General features: G+C 35.1%; 1 protein-coding gene across 5 annotated transcripts; it reads right to left on the bottom strand.

Moving 5' to 3' along the window:
• Nucleotides 1-626: 626 nt before the first annotated feature.
• Nucleotides 627-5,629, bottom strand: LOC130733116 (OVARIAN TUMOR DOMAIN-containing deubiquitinating enzyme 2). Of its 5 annotated transcripts, none has more exons than XM_057585193.1 (9): nucleotides 5,546-5,629; nucleotides 4,966-5,059; nucleotides 4,786-4,831; nucleotides 3,475-3,583; nucleotides 2,833-2,924; nucleotides 2,668-2,730; nucleotides 2,195-2,313; nucleotides 1,386-1,461; nucleotides 627-975 (listed from the first exon to the last, which is right to left on the bottom strand). In XM_057585193.1, the coding sequence occupies exons 2-9, from the start codon at nucleotides 5,028-5,030 to the stop codon at nucleotides 919-921; spliced, it is 627 nt and encodes a 208-aa protein (XP_057441176.1). In that variant the 5' UTR covers nucleotides 5,031-5,059; nucleotides 5,546-5,629; the 3' UTR covers nucleotides 627-918. The 5 variants fall into 5 exon arrangements, with proteins under 5 accessions (XP_057441176.1, XP_057441175.1, XP_057441177.1 ...); XM_057585192.1 differs by having other exon boundaries at nucleotides 5,418-5,558; XM_057585194.1 differs by lacking the exon at nucleotides 5,546-5,629 and adding an exon at nucleotides 5,262-5,410 and having other exon boundaries at nucleotides 1,331-1,461.
• Between the last annotated feature and the right edge of the window lie 5,467 nt (nucleotides 5,630-11,096).

The raw sequence follows: 11,096 nt of genomic DNA, 5'->3' as shown, positions 1-11,096 counted from the left end.
CCTCATTTTCATTTGAGTTTTGTATGGAAGTCTATTATTTAAAGCCTTTTGAATGATGATTTTAATTTTTTTGAGCCCCTCATTAATTGCTAACATAAAATTTGTACATTAATGATTGATTAAAATTTTGACTATTTCAACTATTTAATTACAAATAACTGATGTTTTTAAAACCAGATTCATGTGTTTAAATAGAATTATCATTTATGAGTTGTAGTCGAAATAGAATTACCGACGGAATTAAACGACCATCAATTTTCTCTCGCAGCAGACCATAAATAAATATCCAGTTATCACGGTTTTTCATTGCACCAGTGTGCTTATTGATTCGGTTTTTTAGGTACCAAATCTCATAAGAATTAAAGTCAATTTTATGTTGAGAATGAATTGCAGGTACTGATTTCCATGCAAAGATACAGTTTAAAAATAAAAAGAGATATGGTAATATTTTATAGAATGAGATTTTAAAAATAATAAAATAATTAACAACATTTTTGATCGTCAAAGTATTGCCTGAACCTTAAATTTGTATCACTTGAGTTGTGAGGTAAAAGAACATGGTTAGTTTGTATTCGGAAATTCGATAAGCTTCCATTGAGAGAAGAAATGCTTCTGAAAACAGCTACTGAAAGTTGTTTTTGCAAAGGGAAAAGTGATTTTTCAGATTATTTTAACACAACCAAAGAGGCTTTTATAAGTACAATCACTATGGATTGAGACCCAGGAACTATGATTATTACAATTTTACAAGTTACAACACAACTTGCTACAACAATTCAACTTAAAAATTATTCAGTTAATCACTTTTTGAGCATGGGAAAGAACTTGATTGTCTTCAATGAGACAACTATCTTATATCAATGAAGCTCATAAAAATCAACTGGGTATACACGTACAAATTGGTGTCTCAGCAGGGTATCATCTGTATTCTTGGAAGTTAACATGACCAGTTGCTTGTGCATGCTCCACGGCCTCCTGAATATATTCACAGAAAAACCAGTACTCAGAATCATAACTAAAAGAAATTACAAGGTGGTAGATAAAGGATCAGGATCCTCTCGTGTTTTACATGATAGTGTCATGTTGAAATTTATTGTCTATCAAGTATGGATCCTCTCTAGTGACATGACCACTGGGGAGAGATATCCGGCATCCAAAATATTTTTTAATATCTAACATATTTTGGATGGTTGAGATATCTCTCTCATGGTTTTGTCACAGGAGAGAATTGAAACTGAGTGTGTATCTCTTTCTTGATCCAGTTAGGTGGGACCCTCTGAATATTTATAAAGACTGATAAACTCAAAGTTTGACATGATAATGTCATCACATGAGAGAGTCCTAATCCGGTGGGTAAGCACAAACACCAGGTACTTAGGAATGACCTTCTGACCAATTACTCCAATTTGGCACACCCCACAGCGCAATGTGAAGTTGGCAGTGTCAGTGAATCTTCGTTTCCTGAGAAAGTGCAGCCATGATGTTAGCATGGGCATATCACAGATTACAGGGATTACTGGAAGCAGAAATACTGGATTAGTAAGAATACTTAGACATTCAAACAGCTAGACACCCATCAGACACCTCATCTTTTCATCTGTCTTCTTATGTTAGGTACCCAGAGAAAGAAAGTGAAAGAAATGACAGTGTTTTATTAAAAAGAACTGAACAAGAAACTAGAGAATGAATTCTCCCCAAAGGATCTCTACTTTAGCTTTCAAACTAATAATTGTACAGAATGGTCCCCCGATCTGATCTCCCTCTATTTATATAGCTAATCCCCTCCAACTACTAATTAACTACTTTAACAACCTCTGAAGTCCCTAACTAAATTTCCCTTCTCTTACATCCTAACATCACATCACATCATATCATATATTATCACATTCATTATTTCTCTCTCTTCTCTTTCTTTCTTACTCTGGGTGTCCGCGGACTTCCACCAATTGTTTTCCATACTGGATAAAGCATGTTCAGTGCATCACTTTGGTTCTAAATTAAGGCATCTAAAACCTTAAATATACAACCCACAATAAAATGAAACCTTATATATGGAACTTCACAATAAAACTGTAATAAAGAGATAAAAGCTGGACGTTTCTGTAATTCACTCTACTAATGTGCTAATCTTCATCAATTTCCACATTTTCAAGCTTCCTTTTTAAGAAAAAGGTTTATAAGAATTGAAAACTACCTATGTTGGTCTTTAATAAAATTTACAGCTAGCCCCTCAACAGGTCCAATGCTTCTGTTATTCTCTACAGCAAATATGGTCTGATCAAACTCCTCAGGAGCTCCCTCAACAGGAGACATCTGAAGCATAAAAGGTGTAATTATCAGGTACCATAAAAAGATGGAAAATAATTATGAACCTTAACTTCTCATTAGTTTCAGGCACAGTGATAATTCACTTTTCAAGCCACAATAAAAACATGTGAAAGAGAATGAATGGATGGGATCAGGATCCTCTCATGTCACATGACATTGCGATATGAAACCTTGGGTTCATTTCTATCTTCATAAATATTCAGATGGTCTATTTAATACATATGGAGAGAGATAGACACAACATTTCAACCTGAAAATGTCATGTGACGTTTTCACATGATAGGATCCAGATCCAGATCCAAATGTATTAGTAATTTTTGGTATATGAAATTTACATACAGCTAATGCATCGTAGTGGAGACCATCATAAATAAGCATCACCCTTTCAGAATAGTTACTTTCCTGTCAAAAGTATTCAGGAAAAAAAGTGGAAAGAAGTTCAGTTATAAGAGGTTGACAAAACTTGAGAGCGTATAGAGTTGTATCATATTCAAAAGAGCTTACCTGACCATACAAATCACATCTTGTGGTCTGGATATCATATGCTGCAATTTCACGTCCATAATAATCTACTAATATTGAAAGTTCAATTGCACCTTCACAGAGGAATGTAGCCTCATTAGCACATCAAACTAATGAAAAACCAAAAGTGCTTTATTGTTAATTTTGCTACCACGACCACGGGATTGTGAACCTTTTGAAACTCCTTTTAAACTCATCAACCACAAAATCTGGACCCAGAAAACTATAAGTGATTTATTGCTAGGAACAAAACAACTGAAGTTTAAGGAACTTTCAATTTTTGCAGAGGATTGTTTGGGTATCCAGAATAGCTCTAAAGTTTCAGGAAAATAACTTATTTAACTTATATATACTTGGTATTATATTTATGTAAGAAAATTGTATTAAAATCCAAGACATCAAATTTGAGTACTTATTTTTAATCAACCTAAATTTGAGCAAGTTTAAACACCTTACAAGGGCCTAAAAAATGAGATATGCACACTTGACGTTGTACATTCATACATTGGCCACATGAGAACAGAAAAGGTAGCAGTTCCAACTTGCAAAGTGAAAAATGATAACTATTTCCCTTAAATGTTTTTTATGATTAAAACAGCCATGATCTGGAAGAGCTCAACTAACCTCCCCACTTCTCTGAATCCAGAATCCAGGTACAATACTCTGCATTTGGCTTTCCAAGGAATGCTTCATTATACTTCTCAGGATCACTTGCTACTGTGGCAGCTATAACCTTTTAGCATGTCAAACATAACAAAATGCCAAGTCAAAATATATGAATAACTATATTGATTGTTAGAAACAACAATCACATGTCTTCACCCAACAACTTAAGCTTTTGAGATAGTTAGTTCATGGATGATATCAAAGCATATCCTATATGTGTTCTGTTACTAGGCCATCCATGATAGGCCACTCATATCAAGTCAATCTGGTCCCGTGGATATTTTATGATTGGCATGAGACCATTCCCATTAAATATCAAGTCTACAACCTCCACGCTCCAGTTGTTGAGCTCTGGGTGTGAAGGATTGAGTTAAGGTCCCACATTGAAGGCAATATATATGCATATACATGGATAGAAAAGTTGCATGCCACTGATAATTTTTAAATGATAGACTATGTAGTTTCATATATGAATAAAAAAAGTACATGATTTCATGATGACACTCTTCTAATTGCAAGTAATTTTATGGACAACATCGAATATTATAGCATAAGGCTTGATGGACAATGTATAGAGATTGTGATGGATTCATTACTTAGTATTGTGATCTACCTTAGAAGGTGCTAAAGTCGTATATCAAGAGTTCATAACCAGAGAAGGTTATAAACATGAGGCAGAGTCTTAAATAATGCTTCAAAGTTCAAAGTATGAGGTTTAGCAAAAGAAAAATGTAATGCAAATGCAATTCATTATGATAAAATGCCTAGAAAGAATTTATGTCCAACAGATGACAGATAAAAGTTCCTATATGTTATTTTTGTTTGTCTCATAAAACTAATTCAAATTGAAAAAAGAAAAGTGCTATCAATCCAAAATACATTCAATTAAGTTGGACATAAGTCCATAATATTTAATACATAGCACAATACACTACATACAAAATACACAATTACTTGGTTTACAAAACAAATAGTCAGAAACAAAGTGGCGGCATGATGAGCACCCTGTTATCTGGTTTTCTATGTAAGAACCAAATTGACACAATATGCATGGAAACGAAACAATCACATAATGTAAGTACTACTATGAATATTCATAGCAAATAAAACACAATTCATAGCATGCTTGGATCAACTTCACTTTTCCAAGAATCAATTCTGAAACCCACTAGCTACTCACACAAGCTTCTTCCCAAAATTGATTCTGGTTCCAAAATCAAATGTAGAAGAATTTCCAAACAAGTATTCAAGAGGATTAGAGTAGACTACCTGTCTCAACTCAGCAGCTTTGTTTTGGTCACGATCCATAACATATCTGAATTGAGTAAACATAACAAAATGGAGAAACAACATTACAAGGGGAATGACTATAACGAGCATCACCAATATCAAATGAGAAAAAGGAGGGAGCTTTAAGCTTTACTTCATTGCTTAAGCCTTAATGCTTACCCAACTGCATTGAAGAGACAACTGTTATCAGAAGGAATAACTCTTCTCACAACAACACCTTCCATGATGCAGATTGAAGATAATACCAACTAGCCTGAAAATCAATCACAAACCTCTAAAACACAGAATTTGTAACAAATTTTCCATAAAAAATAAAAATCATATTTTTTTCTCAATTCTACACCCAACATGCAGTAACCCCATGACCCATTTGAAAAGAAGTTGTAAATCTGCACACAAAATTAACAACTGAAAAGGAAAAAACCCTAGAATTCCTCAATACAATCAATTCTTACTGGATAATTTCCAAGTTCAAAAATTGAAAAACAAAATGGAAACAGAATCCAGCTCCTCCAGCTTCACACAGAGAGAGAGGGATAGAATGAAATAGATAGAGATTAGATCTAATGGGATTGGAATGAAAACAAAGAGCATAAAGAATGTAAGAATACCAAGCAAGCAAGCAAAGCAATGAAGAGATGGATTGGTTGGCGTGAGACATAGATTTGGTATATATTTGATTTGAAGTGGAAATGACATGAGTCACGAAATTGATGACATCCATGAATGAAGAGGTTACCGTTTTGAGATGCTGCCACAATCGTTTTCCTCAAAATCAGACCCACTTTGGTTTTTGGACAATCCACATTGTTCCTAGAACCCGTGTTATCGTAGTCGGACCGGTGATCGACTCGGTCGAGACATTGGGTCAATGAGTCAATGGTTCAACCACTGGGTTATTGGTTTGATTGCTTGACTCGGTTTATATTAAAAAATTATAATAATTTAAAATATAACCTTAGTATATCATATATATAAAATAATATGCATTATTCTTAATAAGAAGCAAAGTGGTGTAGTGACAATTTGGATTAGCTTTCCTCCCTCTAGGTCCTGTGTTCAAGTCCTAGCTATGACAGTTTTTTTAAATAACTCTCAATTGAATATCATTTGACCAAATAATTAACATTGAATGTAAATTAATTACAGTTTGAACATTAAAAACAATTTTGACAAAAAAAAACAGACCGGTCCATTAAAACCGACCGAGTCGCCGGTTTATTCCCTGAATTGGCCGGTTCATACCGGTTGAATTGCATGGCCGATCCATTTAAGGGCTCAGACCGTTCAAGGGTCCGGTTCCCGGTTCAACCGGTCGAACCGGCCGGTCCGCTCCAAGTTTTATAACACTGCCTAGAACATAGGTCGCATATTTCGGCTTTTAATGTAGTATTTTAATCAATTCACATTTGGTTTTTTTAGCTTTGGATGTAGTATATATATTTTATATCGCAAAAGATAAATTTCATCCTCGAGGGATTGATTCTTGAATCTGGCTACCCCAACTCATATAATTTATAACTCTTACCACTTTAGCTATTATTCAGGATGTGAAAATCATATTTGATTACTTGTATTGTATGCATAAGATTTTAAAAAAATTATGAGCTGTAACTATAGGGGTTTTCTAAATAATATAAAAAATAAAATTATTTATAAAAAAAAGTAGTTTAAAAATAATTTTGAGTCTTTTCGGGCTTAGTCTCTCCTTGTAACAAAAAATAAACATTTGAGGGACTAATCCCGGAAAAGACTCAAATTATTTTTAAAATATTTTTTTTGGTAAATAGTTTTTTTTTATATTATTTAGTAAAACCGACAGAAGTTTAATCCGTCACAAATTCCTTGTCAATTACATTGCGACGGAACATAAATCTGTCTGAATATCTTGCGAGAGATTTAAAATACGTCACAATATATTGCGACAGGTTTAAAATCCGTCATTTGAAACTTTTATTTTTGAAAAGTAGCGTCATTTGAAACTTTAAGTCAAGTCAAGTGTTTATCATAAATTTTAATTTTTAAGAGCATAATAGCAACATGAAAGTATATATGGTTTATATACAAAGCTTTCGGGGTGCAAAAACGCACGAACTCGTCGTGATCATGGCGAATCCTTTGCCAGGATCTCGGAGAGGATGACATTTTGCTTAACAAGCGCTGGAGGGCACCACCGGAAAAATGGGTGAAAATCAATACAGATGGGAGCTTTCGTGAGGAAGACACTAGCATGGGTGGTGGAGGTCTCATGCGGGATTTTGCTTGGACCTGGTTAGGTGGCTTCATGTGGCACGGTGTAGGGGGAAGTCCTTTCCTGGCTGAGGCGTCGACGCTTTGGGAAGGCTTGCTGATGGCTTGGTCTATGGGCCATCGACAAGTGTTGTGTGAAGTGGATGCTCAGAACCTAGTCACGCTGCTCCAAGGGGATGATGCTTGGAAATTTAACGTTCATGCACCCTTGCTGGGCGAGATTAAGGAATTGCTCTCTTGTCACTGGAACATTCGGTTGCCCTAGATCTCTAGAGACGAAAATAACTCCGCAGATTGGATCGCTCGCCAAGTCTCGTCCTTACTGGTGTTGGGATTGGTGCTTTTGAATTCCCCAACCCCTGAGCTAGAAGGCTTGTTGTTGAAAGACTCTTTAACAGTTCCTTAGTTTTTGTTGTTCTTTTGCTAATTTTCCAATAAATAAAAAAAAAATATACAAAGCTTTGTCTTTCACATGAAACTAGGAAAATCTGATTGACAAATTAAATAGTCTTTCACAAATGAAAAACATAGTTGTCAAGTGGACTAAATTTTAACTAATTTTGCATATATCCACGCCATTTTTTTTCCACTTACTTTTTTCTATTCTTTTATCTCTCTTCTTTTTTATCACATCACTCATCATATTTTTTACTTTTTTTCTCTTCTATTCATTTATATCTCTCTCAAGGTGGAAGGTGAAACTAGTGGGAATAAATTTAGGACAAGCTTCAACAAAAGAATCTAAATCAGCTTCAAATTTCTTCAATTTCACCACACCCACAGTCATGCTAAACAAATCCCAATCATGCTGTCAATTACTTAAGTCTATACAATTAATTAGTGTATATACTAGAGACACTAACACCAAGAGACTGAACACGATCAGTGTTTATGAACCAAGAAATAATTAGCAAAGAATGATCCTGTCATTTCAGTGTTTACGCCAATTTATCAACCTAGAAGCTTGACTCTTTGGTCTTGGGCTCGCAAAGTTATAATTCTGTTTGAAAGCTGTCAAAAAGCATAGATAAAAAACAAAGGATCTGGTTTAATTGGTGCATCAGCTAGAATATCTCAAGCTGTAACTTATAAGATCCAATCCAAAAATTACCAAACATATATTTTTGGAATATATACATTGGTCATCATGTAAACAACTTCATTTTAATGGGTAGATATGAATGATATATCCTCTGTAAGTGTTTTTTATGAATTTTTCTTCAACTCCATAACTGCTTGTCCTTTGCCTTTGCACATTTCCAAACTTACTCTTCCTAGTTCCTACCACTTTTTTTTTTGATAACAAGAGCTTACAAAACAAAACAAAAGAAAAGAAGAAGAGAGAGTTAAACCCTCATGAACAAGGTCCCCATTTGGTCCTCCCTCAACAACTGCCCAACTCCCTGAATAGGAGCGTCCCAAATCAAAATCTCAGACGTAGATGATGCTCCATGCTTCGCTAAGTAATCTGCCACGGCGTTGCCTTCCCGAAGAATATGTTGACATCGAACCTGCCATTGCCGCGTAATTAAACCCTTAATTTGTCCAATAATAGACCCATACAAGTGGAAAAAGGGATGCTGCTCCTTGATCAACCCCAAAGCCAATAGAGAATCAGAGAACAAATCAATGAACCTGAATCCTCGCTCCCAGCACAAGGACAGCCCACGAAGGATAGCCAATAACTCAGCACACAAGCTATCAGAATCTCCAACATGCCCTGCAAAACCCAGAATCCAATTGCCATCTCCGCCGCGCACAACGCCACCAATACCCGAGGCTCCGGGATTCCCCAACGAGCTCCCATCCGTGTTCAGGGCAAAGAACCCTTCCCGAGGCGGCTGCCAACGGACCCAACGCGCTACTGACGAAGAAGAATCGCGACGATACACATCAGCGATGACTAGCCATAAGTTACGCGCTTCACGCACCACCTTGTGCACCACAAGCGGTTGTGCAGAAAACACATAACGGCAACGCTCCTTCCAAATTATCCATGTCGTGGCCAAGACAACAACCAAACTAAACCCGTCGAACATTCCTACCACTTAATAGCATATAAGTGTGCAAGACAAATGAATTGTTGCATTGCACGCGTATTTAATATAATATTATGTGATAGGAAAGCAATGGCGGAACATAGTTAAGGCAGGGGACCCAAAATAAAAGTTAGCTTATATATACCATATATAAATAATATACTACCATAATTTATACTTATATTCCCAAAAAAAAGATAAAAAAGTTAGCTTATATACCATATATAAATAATATACTACCATAATTTATACTTATATTAATATACTACCAACTCCCATTTAATGTTTCAAAAAAAAAACTCCATTTAACAGTTTCTAATTTTTGTAAACTTCTATCTACTCATCTCTCATGCTTTGCTTCACACGGCTTACTTCTCCTTTGTTACGGTAAGAGCCTAGTAAAAATTAAGACAAAAGATCCACAACATGTTCTTTGTCTGTTCAATATATCTCCTGTTGATTTCAACTTTATCCTATGAATTTTGATGAGCAGGAGAATAAGAGTTTAACATTTTAACTTCAAGATTTCATCATTGATACTCATTAAGAATAAAACTTGTAGAACTTGTCAACTATTCAAGAATTGTGTTCATATTTTCCAACAACGAAAAAAATCAGAAGTTTGTTACTTGATTAGGAGATTACTTTTTCTTATCATGACTCTTCTGGTTTCTATAGCTACACAACATCTGAAAGATCTTTTTCAACAATGAAAATAATCAAGATTAGGTTGAGAAACAAATTTTAAGCTAATTTTCTAGCCGACAACATGATAGTTTACATTCAAAGGAAGGCCACAATAAGTTTTATTTCTAACTCACTTATTGATGATTTCAAGTCACTAAAAAGCGCAAAGTGGAACTTTAATCGAATGTCACTTTCAATATTTACTTCAATATTATGATTAATTTTATGTTAAGATTAAACTTAAATTTTAAATATATAACATATTTAGCCGATGCATTAAAATCTTAATTTTGGCCCTTAATTCCAAATATGATTTTCTAGTTCCGCAACAATAGGAAAGATAAATTTGAAATAGTAAAAAAGAGGTAAAAGGTAAGTATTAAATAGGAGGCATATAAGGTGAAATGAATGTGCAATTGTGAGAGATGAGAGAATTTTTCCTTGGATTAAGATGAACGGTCAGGATTCTATCCTCGTTCATAGTGGACACACCACTCTCTTCCATTTGCGCGTGTTTGTTGATGTCGTTGACCTCTCCCCCACATCCCTATCTTTATGTCTTCTTCAATTCCGTCCTCAACATTCTTCCATGGTCCATGGTGCAGCAAATTTTGTTGGTTCAATGGCTTGCTGTAAAAAGGATTGAGTATCATCATTATCAGATGATTCACTTCAAAACAAAATACTTCTTCGACAAAATTTTGAACGAGCCGGAAACGAGAGGAAAAATGAGACATAGAAATAAATTCATTTCCATTTACTCTATGAGTAAGTCTCTAAAGCTACTCCCAATCTAAACCCTTTACTGTTTTAAAATCCAAAGGCTAATCTTCATCTCTAACTTACCTCAAGTGATTAACAATACAAGACAAGGAGGAGGAACTATACAGTGTCATGCAAACAACTTTGGTTCATTGCATGTAACATTCCGATCTGACGACTGACCTCATGCTAACAACACGAGTCTTTTCAGCGCGCTTTATCCTCACTCACTGTAAGGCCCAAGTTTTAACGCTTTGGATAAGTGAATAAAATAAAAGAGTTATTTGATTAAGATAAATTTGGAAAGGAAAGAGGTTCAGGAAAAGTCCAAGAATGTATCGAAAAACCGAAAGAGTTATAGCACGACTAACATACGCTTAATCCTAGGTCGAAGGTATTAGTGAATAGTTAATTTACGCTTTAGGACACGATGGAAACTAATTCCAAAAATCCTCAGAGAAATGTTAGAACTTCTCTTTTCCGTCCTTAAACAACCATTTCGATGCGAAATCCTGGAAAGTGCGAACGTCAAATTCCAATTCTCGGAAGTTT

Source organism: Lotus japonicus, chromosome 1 (genome assembly GCF_012489685.1).
Source record: "Lotus japonicus ecotype B-129 chromosome 1, LjGifu_v1.2".
Lineage (NCBI taxonomy): Eukaryota > Viridiplantae > Streptophyta > Magnoliopsida > Fabales > Fabaceae > Lotus > Lotus japonicus.
Note: the sequence above shows the minus strand (reverse complement) of the source record. Positions and strands in the feature narration are given on the sequence as shown.

Excerpts from the sequence above, each read along its gene's own strand:
- LOC130733116 (XM_057585193.1), bottom strand. The coding sequence starts at position 5,030 with ATGGAAGGTGTTGTTGTGAGAAGAGTTATTCCTTCTGATAACAGTTGT. Across the intron at positions 1,462-2,194 it reads TTTATTAAAGACCAACATAG|GAAACGAAGATTCACTGACA; the intron begins GTAGTTTTCAAT and ends GCACTTTCTCAG. Across the intron at positions 976-1,385 it reads TTGGAGTAATTGGTCAGAAG|GAGGCCGTGGAGCATGCACA; the intron begins GTCATTCCTAAG and ends GAATATATTCAG.